The sequence below is a fragment of the Sinohyriopsis cumingii genome, chromosome 17 (genome assembly GCF_028554795.1).
Source record: "Sinohyriopsis cumingii isolate HCF-2022 chromosome 17, ASM2855479v2, whole genome shotgun sequence".
In the NCBI taxonomy this organism is placed as follows: domain Eukaryota; kingdom Metazoa; phylum Mollusca; class Bivalvia; order Unionida; family Unionidae; genus Sinohyriopsis; species Sinohyriopsis cumingii.
The window spans coordinates 53,415,271-53,435,823 of NC_142977.1; the positions used below are offsets into that span (position 1 = coordinate 53,415,271).

At 36.2% G+C, this 20,553-nt stretch overlaps 1 protein-coding gene across 3 annotated transcripts in view; it reads left to right on the top strand.

Moving 5' to 3' along the window:
* LOC149778765 (discoidin domain-containing receptor 2-like) overlaps positions 1–6,049 on the top strand; it is a 297,280-nt gene extending 291,231 nt beyond the window's left edge. For all 3 annotated transcript variants that reach the window (XM_089939517.1, XM_089939518.1, XM_089939519.1), the window contains exon 13: positions 982–6,049. In XM_089939517.1, the coding sequence (XP_089795643.1) occupies positions 982–1,314 (333 nt within the window). In that variant the 3' untranslated portion in view covers positions 1,315–6,049. The remainder of the gene's footprint in view (positions 1–981) is intronic.
* Positions 6,050–20,553: the final 14,504 nt, after the last annotated feature.

Below are 20,553 nucleotides of genomic sequence, written 5' to 3' on the forward strand. Positions count from 1 at the left end.
CTAAGGCAAGCTGGTATGAACTGCAAATAGACAGAGGAACCTTTGCAAAAAGTAGGATAAGATGGGCATTTGGAATAAAGAGTGGTCTCGATACAAAAATAATGGCTCTGTTTAGCAAAAAAAAAACTCTTACCATTCTGCTCATGTGCGAGCCAAATAGCCAGTGAAAAATGATGTTTCTAACACAACTAGGCAGTATGTTATTGAAAGATCTATTTAGAAATAGCTTTTAAAATGTGTTTCCTACTCGAATTTCTGGCAAAAACGACAAAAAATTCCAGGGGTTAATGTGTTAAGGCTGATGGATTAATCACCAATCAGTAGTACTGGGTCAGTGTACAAATGCCAGCAATAATTCAGTAAAACAATATTTACCAGTAGGAAATGGTATTGTTTGAAAAAATACTTTTAAGGGTTAATAATTTACTAAAATTCTTTGAATTTAGAATAGAGTGTAGCAGTTGTTATGTAGATATAGTTAGTCTGAGGACATGGTTTGCATTGGTGTTGTAAGTGGCCCAGTTGTTTATTTCCTTCCAAGGGATACAAAGATGACATGGTCTCCATTAGATATACAGGTTTACATGCACATGGTGTTTTCTCAGTTGTTTCCATCAAGGCAGGCTAGACAGTGTGTTTTGTTTTGTCATTAGTGTGTGTCAACCCAAACGTCCATCAATACCCTTGATAAAAAGTTTTTAGATATAGGGTTTTGTTAAAGTTGTTTACTTTCTTGTCAAAAAAGGGAGAATCAACTGAAAGAGGATATCTTGTTAATATGGACACTGAAAGACTGGAAAGAGTTTGTCCTTTATGGACAGGTGTCTTCTCTGAAAGAGATTGGATAGTAAAGAAAATTAAGTAAAAGGGAACCATTTATTACTGTCCATTATGATGATTGTTCCTTTCATATAGAACTGCTTATTAAGATATGTTTCACTGAAATTTTGTTCTAAACAACTTTTTTAAAAATATTTTCAGGGCAAGTTCACAACAAAGAGCGATGTCTGGTCATTTGCTGTGACACTTTGGGAAATTTTAACATTTGCTCGCCAGCAACCATTCATAAGTCTCACTGATGATCAGGTGATCGAAAACGCTGGACATTACTATAGAAATGATAACCAACAAGTGTATTTGCCACAGCCGCCAGATATTCCTAAGGAAATTTTTGACCTAATGTTGGAGTGTTGGAATAGACAAGAAAGTGTTCGGCCAACATTTAAGGAAATCCACATGTTCTTACAACGGAAAAATATGGGCTATAATCCCAAAGAAGAAAAACTTACGCAAATTAAGGTGCCAATTTGCTAAAATAAAAATAAAAATGATGGTCATAGTACCGCTGATTTGAGTTTTGAAACCTAGTCTCAAATTAGATCATGAAATGGACAGACATTATTTTGATTAGCTTCCAAAGGTGGATTAATAAATTTTATGTGCATATTGTGAATATTTTCTGCTTTTTGAGGAGTGAAAATGCAGACTTTTTTTAGATGATAAAGATGTACATATATTTTGGTAGCTGACAAGGGATTCATATGTAGATATTGACATGTTGAACAGATTACTGGTTTCATGAAATTGTCAACAAAAGAGAATTGCAGATATACCATACACAGCACCCACCTCACTAGAAGGCCCTTCGTTATAACATGTTTCCTGTTATAAGGCATGTATGGTTATGGAGCCCATATAAATAATCTGTCACAGATTGTTATGTATTGTATACCTCATTATAAGGTATTCTCACTTTAAGGCAATATACTGTGGCTCATGGAGATTATTATAGTGAGGGGATGCTGTATCATGTACCTCATTATAAGATAGTCTCACTATAAGGCATGATAATGTGGCTCTCATCTATCATGGACAGTGTTATAATGAGGAAATACTATATCATATACCTGACTATAAGACAGTCACTACAATGTGGTATACTCTGGCTCCCATGGACAGTGTTATAATGAGGGAGTAGTGTATAATGTAGCTTGCCATAAAGCAGTCTTGCTACAAAGTAGTATACTGTATGGCAGCCATGGACAGTGTTATAATGAGGGATCACTCTATAATGTAGCTTATTAAAAAGCAATCTTGCTATAAAGTGGTATACTTAATGGCAGCCATGGACAGTGTTATAAAGAGGGAGTGTAGTATATTGCTGAGTAGTGTGCCATAATTCTTTGGTTGATGGAGCCATGGACAATGTTATAATGAGGGATTTGGATGATGGAGCAAGAGATGTGTTAGTATGATAAAGAATGTGTACCAGTATAAAGACTGAATCTTTACTCGAGTTATGAACAAGCTTATTTTCTGTATATTTGTTCTCATATTGTTTGTGTACAGTAAAGTGGAGTACAGTATTCCCTCATTATTATGCTATCCATGGGAGTCATATAGTATGATGCCTTATAGTGAGACTGTCTTATAATGAGGTACAAGATACATATAATGAAATGGGATCCATGAATATAGCTTGAATGGTGTTATAATGAAGAACCATACAACAAGGGAGTGTTTATGTTTCTTATAAACTTGCTTGTGCAATATCTTGTGATATTTTTCCAGAAATATAAAAATTACTTCAGAACATACAGTGGGAAATGCTTTCAGGAATGTTCCATTTTCAGGTGTGAAAAATGAACATCAGTAATTTAGATCTAATCCTATTTAGCTAACCATGGCCTGGATTTTGTGCTGATTATCTGGATTTTGTGCTGATTATGTGGAAATATATCAAACCAACTTTTCTTGAGATATACTTCTTGTGTTATTGGATAAATTCCAGCCTATACATAAGATTCTGCAAGAATGTGGTGAAAAACTAACTGTGTATGGATTAATATGTGTACCATTGTGTATGGCATATACTGTCATGGAAGATGCCCAGAATGCTATGCCACAGTGAGAATTATGGCAGTGCATAACACCTATGTTTTCAAGCAGATGAATGTCTTGTTAAAGAATATTAAATAATACAATGTTATTTTGATCAGGTTACTCCAATTATATAATGATATGGTATTTTCAGTTCCTGCATGAACATTGAATCATTCTATGCCCATATAAATTGGTGTGACAAGGTCTTCATTGTGACATGGGTCTATGCCCATAATGCTTAGGCATTGAGTTGACAATAATCATAATGGACATGGATCTATGCCCACATGCTCAGGCACTGAGTTGACAATAATCATAATGGACATTGGTCTATACCCACAATGCTCAGCCATTGAATTGACAATAATCATTATGGACATGGGTCTATGCCCACAATGCTCAGGCATTGAGTTGACAATAATCATAATGGACATGGGTCTATACCCACAATGCTCAGACACTGAGTTGACAATAATCATTATGGACATGGATCTATGCCCACAATGCTTAGGCATTGAGTTGACAGTAATCATTATGGACATGGGTCTATGCCCACAATGCTCAGGCATTGAGTTGACAATAATCATAATGGACATGGGTCTATGCCCAAAATGCTCAGGCATTGAGTTGACAATAATCATTATGGACATGGGTCTATGCCCACAATGCCAGGCATTGAGTTGACAATAATCATAATGGACATGGGTCTATGCCCACAATGCTCAGGCATTGAGTTGACAATAATCATAACAGACATGGGTCTATGCCCACAATGCTCAGGCACTGAGTTGACAATAATCATTATGGACATGGATCTATGCTGACAATGCTTAGGCATTGAGTTGACAATAATCATAATGGATATGGATCTATGCCCACAATGCTCAGCCATTGAGTTGACAATAATCATAATGGACATGGGTCTATGCCCACAATGCTCAGACACTGAGTTGACAATAATCATAATCGACATAGGTCTATGCCCACAATGCTCAGCCATTGAGTTGACAATAATCATTATGGACATGGGTCTATGCCCACAATGCTCAGCCATTGAGTTGACAATAATCATAATGGACATGGGTCTATGCCCACAATGCTCAGGCACTGAATTGACAATAATCATAATGGACATGGGTCTATACCCACAAAACTCAGCCATTGAGTTGACAATAATCATTATGGACATGGGTCTATGCCCACAATGCTCAGGCATTGAGTTGACAATAATCATAATGGACATGGGTCTATGCCCACAATGCTCAGGCATTGAGTTGACAATAATCATAATGGACATGGGCTATGCCCACAATGCTCAGGCACTGAGTTGACAATAATCATATTGGACATGGGTCTAGGCCCATAATGCTCAGGCACTGAGCAGACAAATGATCAGAATAGACATGGCTCTATGCCCATGATACTTTGCTAAGCAAAGAATGAACTTGTTAAAGGACATCAATAATATGCTCTTCCCATGATTTGTATGCCAAGCATATAATACTTTAAATTTTGTAGATCTAAAGACATGATTTATGCCAAGCATATAATGATTTTAATTATGGGATCATAATATAATTTTATGCTAAACATATGATGAATATACTTGACATTTACTTACGGAATGGACAAATACATATTCATCATAAATCAAAGATGCTTTATTAATTTGTATAACATGAGCATTTCAGAGAAAATGTTAACAAAATTCAGAATTGTTTTCTCCTTAACATTGAAGTTTATTCAATGTATTGAAGTTTGTTGATTTCAAGTGTGCTAATTATATTTCAGCTATATGGGGAAGTGCTAATAATGATGACATGGCTGCCATTTTATTGTTGCTATGGTAACTAAATCTTTATAAACCAAGTCATAATGTATAAAGGTCAAAGTATTATAAACTTGTAATATACATGTAAATGTTGTTAGATGTTTTGTTTCATTTGTCAGGTTTTATCAGTACAAGGTCATGTAAAAAAATCAGCTGATGGTAATTACACTTATGTAAGACTAACTATGACCCAGCTAACTACAAACAGCATTGACTAAGGCATGATGTTGTATCAATGCACCAGAAGCTTATGACCTTCTCAATGCACCAGAAGCTTATGGCCTTATGGCCTTCTCAATGCACCAGAAGCTTATGGCCTTATGGCCTTCTCAATGCACCAGAAGCTTATGGCCTTCTCAATGCACCAGAAGCTTATGGCCTTATGGCCTTCTCAATGCACCAGAAGCTTATGGCCTTATGGCCTTCTCATTGCACCAGAAGCTTATGGCCTTCTCAATGCACCAGAAGCTTATGACCTTATGGCCGTATTAATGCAGAAGAAGCTTATAGCCTTATGGCCTTCTCAATGCACCAGAAGCTTATGGCCTTCTCAATGCACCAGAAGCTTATGGCCTTATGGCCTTATCAATGTACCAGAAGCTTATGGCCTTATGGCCTTCTCAATGCACCAGAAGCTTATAGCCTTATCAATGCACCAGAAGCTTATGGCCTTCTCAATGCACCAGAAGCTTATGGCCTTATGGCCTTCTCAATGTACCAGAAGCTTATGGCCTTATGGCCTTATCAATGTACCAGAAGCTTATGGCCTTATGGCCTTCTCAATGTACCAGAAGCTTATGGCCTTATGGCCTTATCAATGTACCAGAAGCTTATAGCCTTATCAATGCACCAGAAGCTTATGGCCTTCTCAATGTACCAGAAGCTTATGGCCTTATGGCCGTATTAATGCAGCAGAAGTTTATGGCCTTATGGCCTTATTAATGCACCAGAAGCTTATGGCCTTATCAATGTACCAGAAGCTTATGGCCTTAATTATTTTATTTAAAGTAAGGCAAATTAGAGCTTATACTTGTCTTTTCCATCTGTTTTTATTGAAAGCCATGGTTCTGGGTTGGAAGTGAATTTTACCAGGGCTTGAACATAAGTATTGTTAGTGCTTGCATTTTTCATAGGTGGAGAAAATATCAACTTGCACAGTTATTTTTCTGTTGGCATGTTTTTTTTAAAACTAATTACTTTTATTTATATTTGCTGTAAGCTAAGGGTTTAGAAATAAGAAGGAACTATGATACTCTTCTATCAGTTTCAGTTGTAATTTTTATTACCATTTTAAATAAACATTACATGTACAGGAACTCCTGGTATTCAGAATTACCCTTGTCTCGTGTTACATGAATTAATACCCAAGAAGAATGTGCAGCATGGATTCCCAAGCAGGAACCACCATTTTTGAATGTCTTTGACCAGGATGAAGAATCAGCCCCCCATTGTTGAATGGAACCCAGTTGTGCAAATTCAACATAAGTGATGGTTTCTTAGTAGTTCAGTGTAAATTGAGAGTTTACTGTACAGATAAATTGTTTTTTCTTAACATTGAAGTCTACTTTCTAATGGGCATGAATTTGTATTCAAACCCATTAAATGCAATATAAGGCAGAAGAAAAAACAAACAACCTAAAACAATTAGTACATCATATTTTTTAGAACAGGAACTGTTCAAAACAAAATCGACACAAAATTTTAAAAAGGGATAATAATTGCTAGTAATCTGAAATGGAATCCTTCACATGCAAGAAATATGCACCAAGGAAAATCATACATTAGACCTATCAAGACTTAATTTAACACTTTACTTGCAAAGGTGAAGGAATTAGCTTTCAGATGGGTTTTTTTAACCTGTTTTAGAAAATGCTTTTCTAGTTTGGAACCCATTTTCTCAAGTGTTACAGGCTGAGTTTTAAAAAAATCAAAAGTTGCCAGATTTGTTACATCCAGTAATGATTACATGTTATGACGTTTTACCACGTTATTGAAAAGGTATCATGGAAGCCTTTCAACCAACATCTTGCCAAGGTTTAAAGAATGATGCAAAAATGTAATGCTACAATTAGACCCAAATCAAAACCATATAATAGAAATCATTGTGAATATACCTACAGGATACCTATTGCTCAAATGACTAGTTACAAATTAAGTATGGATGAAGAAGTATCAAATGATGTTTGGGGACAGCCTATTTCATTTTTAGGGGCGATTTTCCTGTATAAAAGATGGAGTCAATGATGACTTGATGTTTTATTTTTTAAGTCCTAAGTTACTGAAATATTGCAGTTGTACTTGGCTATCTGACTAGTACCCTATATCTGTAGTGCCAAGCATTGAAGGTTTTCTTAACTGGATGCATTGGGATTGTTGAATTATTTCACACGTATTTCTAAAAGTATATCCAGAACACTCCCCTCCTTGTAATAATGATGCTGCACAGTGTAAAGGCCAAAACAAGGGAGGTTACTCTGCTTGACCATTTAGCATAATTATCATGCCATGCTGTTTTTTTCCCCCGCATTTTATTTTTTCGAACTGTTTGACTTCCAACAATTGCAATTTTAATTACGAAAATAGAAACACATCTGAATTTCAAATTTAGTTTTGTAAAAAATTTTTTAGCACTTTAAGCAATTTTTCCAAAAGATGCTGAGCTCCAGATGTGAATTTTGTAAGGTTTTTGTTGAGCTAGTATTTTACGCTGTTTACCGTAGGATGCATGATTGTGCGATTTCATTGCCAAATTTCATTGAATTAATTTAATACTTACTGAGTGACTTTTTGCAACTGTGCAATAAGATGGCACTAACCGTTTTTAAACTGCACTACAATGGTGGATATGCAGTTTTCGGTATTTGGTGTCAGTGTCCGACCAGTTATATGCAGTTCTAATGTACATATTGTATTATCATTATCATAACACACAATTGATGCCATTGTATCAGTAATAAAGATAAGCAACTCAAGTTTTATCTTTATTCATTTGAAGTAAATTATCACACATACGTTTCTTGAAACATGCTTTATGGGTCTATGGACAGATATCTTTCGAGTAACACTCAGTCTCTTATAAAAATTAAAATCCAAAAATATTCGAAAATGGCGGGATGTGTTTTCCACCTTCGTGTGAAAATCCTGGATAACACAATTTTGGCAAGACATGTACCATTTGTACTCGCTTATAAGACGAAGCCAACTGCAATCTGCACAGACCCAGATCTGCAGTCGCATAATGCGCCGGCAAATCTGGGTCTGTGCAGTTTGTAAGGAGTAATCAGTTGAACAAACAGCATAGACCCTGTTCTGTTCTGCAGGCGCATTATACTACGACAGATCAGGATCTATATTGTTTACAGTTTGACGCGACTTATAAGCGAGTACAGACAGTATGGTGGGGGATTGTCTTGCAGACAGTGATGTCTTGCTAACATTTTTTGTTCAAGTTTTGTGTGAAAAGTTTTTGAAAATCGTGTACATCGAAGATGTAGCATGGTTGCAGGTAATACATCTTTTTCTCACATTTTTTTAGACAAATGCGGTACCTAATGATTCAGATGTCGGCAGTGGCGGGAGCTTCACATCGATGAAATGTTTGTGCAGGATGATTTTGAAAGGCCTTATGCAAGCCCGGTATAACTCGCTTTGCATTTGCTACCAGAAAGTTGGAAAGCCTAGGGTGAAAGAGGTTAAACGTTACGTACTGCAAATACCTTATGTAGTTAAAAAGTAGCACTTGTATTCTTTGTTTTTTTTTTTTAAATTATAAATAAGAGTAACTTAGGGTTGGAAAGCACCCTTTCATACTGGTTTAAGTCTTTGTAAATGTCACCGGAAACAAGTTCCTTCGGCATGATGTTGTCTGAGTGTCAAGACTATTGCACTCCAGGCCCTGTACTCATAAAAATTCTCAGAGCACAAGAAAAACTCGTAAAATCCTAACCTCAGTTGGTTTTTTTTAATACAAATATTATTGCAGTGTTTAGAGGTATAAAGATAATATGGAATTTTCAATATGCTACTTAAGAAGTTCAAGAAGTTAACATATTTTAACTTTTTTAAATTTAAAATTTAAATGTTTGGCTATTTATAGCATTCACGAAACTTTCCAAACATATAATCTGTACTCGTACTCAAGTTGTTAAATTTTAACTCGAACACAAATTGTTAAATTTTAATCTTTTACAATATTGATCACATTTAGAATGGAAACACAAATATTTGAGGTTATCTTAGTATTTGTACTTCTAAATGTACATGCCAAAATTCAGTGATTATTTTGGCGGTTTTTGATGTGGTTTCTAATTTTCACGTCTTTCGTCCAATTCAGTGTTTGCGCTCAGACTGTTTCATGATTATGGAGCCTAGTTCTGAAAATACGAGCAAACAAATTATACATGTGCAACAAAATTTTTAATTGGCAGGTTTTCAGTAACAATGAAATTTGGCGTGTATGAGTAAAAAATAATGAGTAAGATAAAGCTAGAAGTCTTAATTCTAAGTAGGAGTTTAAGTAGTGTTCCCTAAAACGATTTGCGAGTACACAGTCCTTTCAGCATGATATTTTGAGTACAAAACTTGAACTCGGGTTTTAACACTTGACCCACGACCCTATACTCAGTAAAGTATCTGAGCATCAAACGGACTCTTTGAGCATGGTATTTTCTGAGTACAAAAATTGTACTCAGATTTTAACACTTGACCCATGACCTAGTGCTCTGAAAGTATCTGAGCATCAAAAGGTCCCTTTCAGCATATTTTCTGGGTGCAAAATAAAAGCCTGACCCCTCTTGTCCCTGAAGTCATTCAGAGTTTCAACTATGCAAAATAAGTTTTAAAAAAAAAATACATATATATATATATATATATATATATATATATATATATATATATATATATATATATATATATATATATATATATATCAGTGAGTTGTTGTTTTTGTTGTGGGGTTTAACGCCATTTTTCAGCACACGATAGGCTATTCATGGCGGCCAGTATAATGGTGGAGGAAGAACCCCGGGGAAAACCCTGGGAAGAACCACCGACCCACGAGAAGGTACTGGCAAGCTTTCTCACATACCCACATTTGCCGAATCCTATCTGTGAGAGAGAGAGAGAGAGAGAGAGAGAGCAGTAATTAGATAATCCAGTAATGCTGATTATTCTAACGTTATTAGGCACCATTTTGATTAAGATCCCCAAAATTTACTTGTAAGTTTCAATTTTATGCTTATAACGTTTTTGAGTTTGAAACAATTTGTACCTGTGGATATTTTTAAATTTGTGGAATAATGCCAATATGAAGAGAAAGATCTGGAATTTTACGATTCTCTCTTTATCATTGGCATTCAAAAAATTTTGGATTGTTGATCTGAATCGACCTTTCAACACATTTTTGTGCATATAATGTGGAAGAAGAAGGGGATACTTGCCATTCCACACGACACCATTGCAGCCTACCATTTCTAGCCTGGGAAGTTATCGAAATCACAACCTTAGATTATGAGACGGTCGCTGTACCAGCGGAACTTCACCGGTTCCCGATTTTGATAATTGAGAATCAAAAGTTTGAGTTTCTTTTGTATTTTTTCTTTTTCATTAAAAAACATTTTCTTTCAATTGTGATCAAGATATTACAGGACTTTGTTACTGTGGAACAAATGTGCTACTTCGTCAATGAACAGAATTCCCTGATATTTTGATGGATCCTAAGTTTTCACAATATATTTATAGCAAGATGTTTCTGTCTTTAATAGTCAAAAGACACGACATTTTCTTTCCAATACATTTTCAGTTCATCTGTCTGTCTCATGTTACCTATTTAGCATGAATGGAAATTTATTTATTCCTCATTGTATCCTAAAAATGTAATGAGATGTAGCAGAAAACTTGAAGTTCTCTGGGTACAACATCTTTTCGAGGTTTTGGGTTGGCTTGTTTTGAATTTTCAGTCTTGGAGGCATGAAAAAAAGCCAATAAAGTGATACCAAGTGTTTAGATGTTGTTTTCTTGTTGTTGTTTTGTTTTCTTAAACCCGTGTTGAGATTTGCGGACCTGTTGTCTAATTTACAATGATTTTAATCCATGTAATCTAAAAAGACATGTTCATTTTGCAGATCTGAGGGAGCAAGGTAATTTTGGGTAAGCCAAGGTCCTCTAGACTCGTCCCAAGTTCAGCACTGACAATGACATTTAAATTACCTTTTGTGAATGGTCACAATGACAAACGAGAACAACAAACACATCAAAGTACCTTTACGAATTTACACAGGAGATATGGCGTACTGACCTTTTCATTATGCTCCTTCCAGTCATTAGGCACAGATGATTGAGAATGTTGATGTATTCATTATGCTCCGCCCACGCATTAAGGACAGATGACAGAGAGTACTGACTTATTTATTATGCTCCGCCCACTCATTAGGTACCGATGACATAGTACGTTGATCTATTGATTATGCTCTGACTATTCTTTGGGCACGGATTAGATAGCTTAAAAGCCTATTAAATACACCCTGCTCATTCATGCCACACGTATGATATAGAATATTGACCATTTGATTGTGCTCCGCCCACTCAATAGGCACAGATGATATAGAGCATCATTATGCTCAGCCCGTTCTTGAGTCACGTATGATATAGAGTATTCACCTATTGATTGTGCTCCGCCCACTCAATAGGCACAGATGATATAGAGCATTGATCTATTGATTATGCTCTGCTCACTCATTATAATATCAATCAAGATTTTCCGTTCAAAATTGTACATATATACTTAGCTAAACTTTTGAGTATATGGCCAAAATTGGGCGAAAAGAAGTCAGGTTATAACAACGTAATTGTTCATTTCATATTTTAAAAACGTTAATCAAGATGCTGAAGTTCTTTTGTTAGGCAGTTATCATGTTTGGACAAACAATCGGGGGAGGGGAAAGAAGATAGCATTACCCACGCAGTTTTCTTGTCCACAAGGGCATAAATTATTCATTTAATTTCTCCTTAATACTTTCTGAAGGATATTAAGGAGTGAATACCGATTTACTATGGTGCTCAATATCAAGAGACCTATTGGTAAGGGTCAGTGTTTCAAAATTTTAGTTACGGCCAGTGTTTTAATTGCCGTATATACTCGCTTATAAGACAATTCCAACTGCAAACTGCACAGACCCTGATCTGCCGTCGCATAATGCGCTGGCAGAGTTGAGTTTGTGCATTTTGAAAAGAGCAATAAATAGAACAAACATAATAGACCCTGATCTGCAGGGTCATTATACGACGACGGGTCAGAATCTGTGTTGTTTACAGCTGGTATATACGGTACAGGTGTGCCCTTGACCTTTTCATGTTTTGCATCTTTTTAGCTTTTCGAGGACTGCATGAAATAAGACCAAATTTGGTAGTGACTTAAGTATCTAAGCGAAATCTGATTTTCATGTTTTTATTTTAAAATTTGCACAAAGTTATTTGGCATGTTTCATATAATCGTTTGCCTTTGTTGAAACAAGGTGTCTTTTGAGAGAGGACAACTTTGTCTAGTCTTTAGTGAAGTGTTAATAAATAATCATCAAAGACCTGTTAGTTTTCGTTTTTACTATAAGCATTTTCTTTTTGTCAGTAGTAACTGACAATAATTACTATGTTTAAAATAAGTATAAAAAATGTGTAATTTTTTTTTTAAATTTGATTTATGAAGAGAGAAAAATTTCTGGACTAGCCTTAGAATTGTTGGCCAAAGAATGTGAAGTCATGTGCCATTCTTGTATACATGTTGTTTTCCGATGTAGATAACAATGTATTTGTATATAAAGAAATAAATTTTTCAAGTAATAATCGTGTCAACTCTTCTTGACGAAAAAAAATCTTCCTCTTCTTTGACTTTGTTGACTTCCACTGATTCCCATGATTTAATCTTATGATATTGATTTCTACCCTGAATGCTTTTTTTTAAAAAGTCACTACTTGCCACTTCCACCCCCGAAAGGCCAGGGTGTGGGTGGGAAGCATTGCAGTAGTGATGATAGCGATGTCCATCGATCTGTATTTAAATGATGACATTTCTGCACAATAGCTTGATTTTGCTTTTGTCCGCACGGATGACCCTCAAAGCTTCTCGAATCTGGTGAGAGTATGTTTAAGGTCAAAGTCACTAGTGACAAAACAGTGATTGTGGTTTCAGCCATGGCAATTCCAGTTTCCTCCATCCAATTTTCATTAGATTTAATGAGCAGATAGATGTACGGCGTGGTAAAGGCATCACTTGTTATTTGAAATTCAAAGGACAAGGCAACTGAAGCTGAAATAAGGATTTTAAGTAAAATGTGTTGCAGCCGCTTTTCATCGATGTTCATAGGTGAACTGCATTTGCGTAGAGACATTATCTTAATGATTTTGGAGTCGAAAGGTCAAAAGTCAAGGTCATGGAACAAAACGAGCCTTAGCAATTTTGGGTGACACAAAACACAGTAGCTACGATCTTGCGAACGTTGGTACCTTACCAACAAAAAAACAATACGTGCATGTTCCCAATATTACACTAATGATCATAAAATAGCAGCGATTTGAGTGAACTTTGTGTTGTGTTGTTGTTGTTTCTAAATTACCTTATACATTGCACATCCGCATTTGCATAGGAAAATATTTTTTTTACTAATCATATAATAATTGTACAATTTTTAGACTTTTTTTTTACCCAGTATAAATATTTTACAGTGTGCAACCCCAACGTTAACTTTTATCAGATTACAAATATAGAAACTATCTCCGAAAAGTGCACAAATATATTTGGACAGCGTGCCTTTTAGGCACGTAGTAATCAAAAGATAACGCTCTGACTACCTGAAACATTTTATCTGGCATAACTACATTTTATTAAAACATATTAAAGACAGTCATTCTAGCTAAACATCAATATCAGTTTAATTTATCTTTCTGTGTGAAAGTTGGACTATAAAGAATTTTTGATAGACAGTTCTTCGTTATCTTGCAATCATCAATGGCCACCCTCTGCTGTCTGGGAGTAAAGCACGAAATTAACAGGACATTCAAATCGCGATTTCAATTCATTTCCATCAGGAAGCAATTCATGCATAATAAAAAATTGATTTCTTCACGTGATCTAACGATAAACCTTAATGAAAATTTGTTCGCAGAGATTATGGCAATTAGATATCAGTCTGTCAAATTTGTCCTCCAATCTGAAGCATATACCTAAATAAAGACCATCGGGCAAATTCACGGAAGCTTCGACTGTGTTTTTTTAAAAATAGTTTTTATTTGTTCAGAAATTCTCTGCTCATTTAGATACAAGTCATTACTAACATTACTGCTTATGTACTACTACTACTACAACTACTAACATACTACTACAACTACCAGTACTACCACCAGCACTACTACTACTAATAGTACTGATACTGCTACTAGTAGCATAACCATCGCGATTACCACGCCAACACCATAACCAGTGGCGGCTCGAGGGGGGTGAGAAGGGGCAATTTTGTTAATGGGCTCGAGGCGAAGGGGGCACCGTCGGAAGCTTTTCTTTTGCAACTGAAATTTTCGTAGTATTTTATCTTCATTTCATTGTAACGGGGTCAATTCTTCAATAAACTTATATTTATGAGGTGTATGTGTGTGTATGTGGGAGTTGGCAACTGATATAAAAACTGTTCTTTGTAGCAAAGTAGTGGCGTCACTGAGGAAGATTGCACTCTGGTGCATTGTACCGCCACTGACCATCACCATCATCCTTACCACGACAACAACTACTATTACCACAGTCACGAAGACTGCCAGAAGCTTTCCATGGGTCTTTGGTTCGGACTAGGGTCTTCCCGGGTTCTTCCTCCACCAGTTGTACTGGTCTCTGTGCCTACCATGTGTTGAAAAATGGCGTTAAACCCACAACTACTACTACTACTACTACTACTATTGGTTCGTCAGCTGCTTTTGTAATTTGTACATTCAACCGTTGTTGCCACGTGCGGTAATATTTATGAATACCACAAGTGCGTTAAATTTGTCATCAGGAACACGTGCAGGAAAGAATACTCCTTGCCAAGCGATCATCCGTTCCTCATTCCTTCTACTTTTCCTATGTTGATCATCAGGTGCAGCTGTAAAGTGTATACATTAAACAATATTATTCAGCCGCTTTCTAATTTTCTGGCACATCCAGAAGGCTTGTGATCACTATTTTGTTTTTTGTTAATATGGAAATTTCACCCCGTTTGAGGTCTTCTATCTGGTCAGCTTAGGTTATTAAAATCAACGAGGCACACGTAACGTGTTGTAAATTTCACCCTGTCTCAGGTGTGCTATCTGGTCATTATGGGTACATCATGAAAACCAACGAGGCACAAGTAACATGTTGTAAATTTCTATCCGGTCATCTTGGGTAGATAATTAAAACCAGCGAGGCAAAAGTAACGCAACTTTCGCCCCTCACAGGTGTTTTATCCGTTGATCTTGGATAGATAATTAAAACCAACGAAGTGTCCAAGTAAGATAAATGTCAGCGCATAGTTCTTGTTATGATAATGTGATAAGCAATTCATCTGATACATTTTGCTCCTTTGTATTGCGAATATTTGGTAATTAAATTATAGTGAACATCAGGAAAACGTCATTAACATAAAATGCTGATAACAAGTTCTCTGTCAGTACCTAAATTAGCCATTTTTAGTACTTATTTTAAATTCAGCATTGGTGAAAGAAAACTGCGGATTTTCCCCCACTTATACGGATCCAACCAGGGACGTCATGGGGGGATGGGGTGTTTGCATGTGCTGTAAAATTGTTGTAGCCTATATACGAAAATTAACAAGCTGTAAAGTTTTGCCCCCCCCCCCATGATCCAACTGCAATAATGTCCACCATTCAGGTTAATGTATGGCGTTGATGCTTAGTATACGTCTCTCTCTCTCTCTCTCTCTCTCTCTCTCTCTCTCTATATATATATATATATATATATATATATATATATATATATATATATATATATATATATATATATATATATATATATATATATATATCCATATACTACTTTACATCTACCGAGTTTAAGTTATGTGCATGAACGGAAGAAAATACTGTCTAAATATATAAACCATCGAAAAATACTGTGTCTAAATATATAAACCATCGAAAAATACTGTGTCTAAATATATAAACCAATGAAAATACTTTAGCTCCCCATAACAATGCCAAGAATCTATCATCAATCACAAGATCAAAACCTTTTACACCAACCCTGTGTTAATCTCAAACAAGTCATCGCGATAAGCCACCAGTTGTCGTCCTTATCGTACATCAACTGAAACCCCAATAAAGCACAGCTTTAATTGTTTTATACCCTGGCTCGTATCACAAGAAAATCGTCAGGCTAAGCACCCATGTGGATCAAAGGCTTGATCGTTGAGATGACGAACATTTCTCGCGAACTTAGTTTTCGTGACGTTATCGAGGAATGATCTATCGAATTAACTAGCTTTTGGTCTTCAACTTCCACTGATTGTTAAAATCGAGGAGAAACAATGCATATGCTGTAAATGAAGTAAACAATAAATACACTGACCCTGATCGCATGTGTTGCAATAGAATGCCACATCAAGGTCTACATCTTCACATTTGTTCTCGACCTCTTCGCTAAAATAGAACAATACATTAGGCGAGTGAATGAAAATTGAGACAACGGGTGGGGGAAGAAAAGGAGTGGAGGTCAAAGGGTATGAATTAAATTAAAACCCCAGTGCCCAAAGAAGACATTATGAAAAACGTCATAGTCTATAATGCATCTGATTTTGGCAAGAGATGAGGGTAATTGCTGTTTGATGAGGGTAATTGCAGTTTGATGACGGTAATTACTGTTGGATGACGGTAATTGCTGTTTTTTAGGACTTAACGAAGACATGGGAATGATAGGTAGAGGTTACTAATAATTGTTATGCATGTGATGTGAATGTGGCGAGAGTGAATATGTGTGTGTGTGTGTGATTTGGATTTTTAATGTAGCTTTAACAATTTTTCAGTCATATCGTGTGGCAGTTTATAGTGATGTCTAGCAATGAGGCATCATGCCGCATACATGTAGCATGATGTCCCACCCAGTCACATTATCTTGACACCAGGCCGACGAGTCCTAACACATACATACATACATACATACATACATACACATATATATATATATATATATATATATATATATATATATATATATATATATATATATATATATATATATATATATATATATATATATATATATATATATATATATATATATATATATATATATATATATATATATATATATATAAAGGTCAGCTTGTGTGCTCCTGTTGTTTCTCATGCTTCCATCTTGAGAATACTGCCATGATGCAAGAAACACTGAATATTTATTCTGGTCAAATGAGCGGAACAAAAGTCCTATGAATAAATTTCTCTGGATATCTTATTTCTGCCAAACTTGTAGCATCAGTAGCGGGTAAATCAAGTGTTACAAATTGTATGTGATAGCATAAATCCGCCATTGCATGTTTTCCAAGAGGACCGATTCAAACGTGAGCGATGTATTGTAAGTCAGTCAAAGATTAAAGGCATAAAAAGTATTGCTGTTTTTCTTCGGAAATGGAAAAAACGAAACTTAATCTTGCTTCTCCCGTGAAATATATGCTTTACCGCTCTTGACGGCAAAATAAACAAACACTGACGTGAAATCAAACATAGCGCAAATGCAAAAACCCGATTTTCTCCTTCGAAGGAGACGGTAAACATGTGTACTATCATATCTTACCAAGACGGTACGCCCTGTGCAGCATTCGGCGAAAAGACGTCTTCGGTCGAATTCAATATAGCCTTTATGGGTTCAATTCATTGCGAGATGTTTCCGACGTGGTCGAATGAGAACATTGCTAAATGGATTTATCCAGTCCCTATTGAAACGGAGAGATCTGACTGCAATATTATCTCCTTTTAAAAGAAAAACTACATTTAGTATTTACCCATTTTCAAAGTTGGTGGAAAGTTAGATGTATGTACTGACCTGCACATCAGTGTTTTTTTTTTTCCTACACTTGTTCTGTGCCTTTTCAATCCCTCGTTCGATACTCTAAGATTGTATGTGTGACGATAAGTGAAATGCCAATGTAAGGTAAATGATTTGCCGATTTCTTTTTATGACCCGCATCACACCATCACTTGTATGTACTGACCTGCACAGCAGTGTGTTCTTATATCATACTTTTGTTTGATGAGGCAATGTCTTGTTTAATCTTTCTATGAATTTATTCATGCATTCATATGACCCCATTGCATCAAGTCGAAAACGCGGATAAACTTGTCGCTGGCGTTAGCAAATATCATCGACGGCTACCGCTGACACGTCAAGGACCAACACCATGATGGTCCGTTGTGTAATGGATATGTTAGAATCCATAAAGGTCTATGGAAATATTAGCATCCATAAAGGTTTATGGAAATGCTTGAATCCATAAAGGTGTAATGACATTGATAGAATCCAGAAGGTGTAATGGAAATGATAGAATCTATAAAGGTGTGTGGACATGCCAGAATCCATAAAAGTGTAATGGAAATGCTAGAATCCATAAAGATGTAATGGAAATGCTAGAATCCTTAAAGGTGTCATGGAAACGCGAGAATCCATAAAGGTGTCATGGAAATGCTAGAATCCATAACGGTTTAATGAAAATACTAGAATCCATACTAATGATGTAATGGAAACGCTAGAATCCATAAAGTGTAATGGAAATTTCTGAATCCATAAAGGTGTATGGAAAGGCTAGGATCCATAAAGGTGTCATGGAAAGGGTGTCATGTAAATGCTAGAATCCATAACGGTATCATGGAAATGCGAGAATCCATAAAGGTGTCGTGGAAATGCAAGAATCCATAACGGTGTAATGGAAACGCTAGAATCCACGAAGATGTCATGGAAATGCTAAAATGCTTAAAGATGTCATGGAAATGATAGAATCCGTAAAGACCAAATCATCGAACACACTCCATCTTAGAAGAAGAAGCAGCTGGAAAATCAATAAATTTTCGCTGTATATCATAATGAAGGACCACTCTTGACAATAATGAATGACTTTTCAATGCATGATCAAACAGCCATTTCCTTTACAAATTTCAATATCAAACTTCATTTGTGCTATTTTTCCATGTACCAATTAAATATTCTAATACTAACTCCCAACTCGTTTATACTTGTATCATAGTGAAATAATTCACACCTCATCCCACCTAGAAAACAACACAGATTACAGTGAGGAGTGAAAATGAAACTCTGTGTGTGTGTGTGTGTGTGATTAGGATTTTTAACGTAGCTTTAACAATTTTTCAGTCATATTGCTACGATGTCTGCAGTGTGTCAGCTTATAGTGATGTCTAGCAATGGGGCATCATGCCGAAGACACCTAGCATGATGTCCCACCCGGTCACATTATCCTGACACCAGGCCGACCAGTCCTAACACTAACCTCTTAATGCTGAGCGCCAAGCAAAGTAGCTGTTAGTACCACTTTTCTAAGTCTTTGGTATGACTCGGCTGGGGTTCGAACCCACGACCTCCCGCTTCCGAGGCGGACGCTCTAACCACTAGGCCACAAAAATGAAAGTAATGTCAATACTACTACTACTACTACTAATAATAATAATAATAGTAGCAGTATTAGTAGTAACAGGGGGAGAATTGCAGATGTTGAAAAATATAGCCATTTCAAACTGATATATGTGATTTTGTACTGAATTAAATCCGTGGCATGTTTCAGGATCATAGTACTTGATTGCACGTGTTTGGGACTTGCGCTGTTCTATTCGATATCTCTGCTCAGATCTCCATTTATTCCATCCATTAATTTCATTTTAATATTCGTTCGATCTGGGCTATAACTTTGTGGTCGATTATCCTCTAAGCAACGATGACCACCGGAACTCGACAGTAACATTACTCACAGCTGTCGCGATAGGACAGTTACCGAAGTACTGAATGTAATATATTTAATGACAGCCGTCGCGATAGGACAGTTAGCGAAGTACTGAATGTTGTTGTTGTTGTTGTTGTAGGGTTTAACGCCATTTTTCAGCACAATATAGGCTATACATGGCGGCCAGTATAAATGGTGGAGGCAGAACCCGGGAAAACCCCAGAAAGAACCACCGAGCCACGAGAAGCTACTGACAAGCTTTCTCACATAACCACATTAGCCGAATCCGAGACTCGAACTCACGCAGACAGAGGTGAGATGGCAGTGATCCGTAACGGTGAGCGCTTTAGACCACTCGGCCACTCGGGGCCCCTAGTACTGAATGTAATATATTTAATGATAGCTGTCGCGATAGGACAGTTACCGACGTACTGAATGTAATATATTTAACACATGTTCATATCAACTCTCAGGAAAATTTCAAACTTAACGGAATATAAATAATACCAAGTCTCTAAAGACAGTTGCTGCACATAAAACTCGCTCGAAGAAAAGATCATCTATGATAAATGATTTGAGTAATAGAGGACAGATGAGAAAACATTTACGATTAGATAAATATTTGATGAAAAAGTTTTAAGTGGCCTTATATAAGTTACTTCAACACTATATACAATTGCTTCTATGTTCGTCTCTTTTTCATGTTAGTATCAAAGGGAAAACATTGACAGTCTGATTTGGATCAAACTGTAGTGAATAATGTTGTTAATTGTGTTACGGCTTGTTTGCCGAACTGCCTAGCGTAGCCTCGTTTTCGTGATGAATGAATATTAACGAAAATCTAAGTAAGAACGGTCTAATCGTTATCTTCATTAACAAACT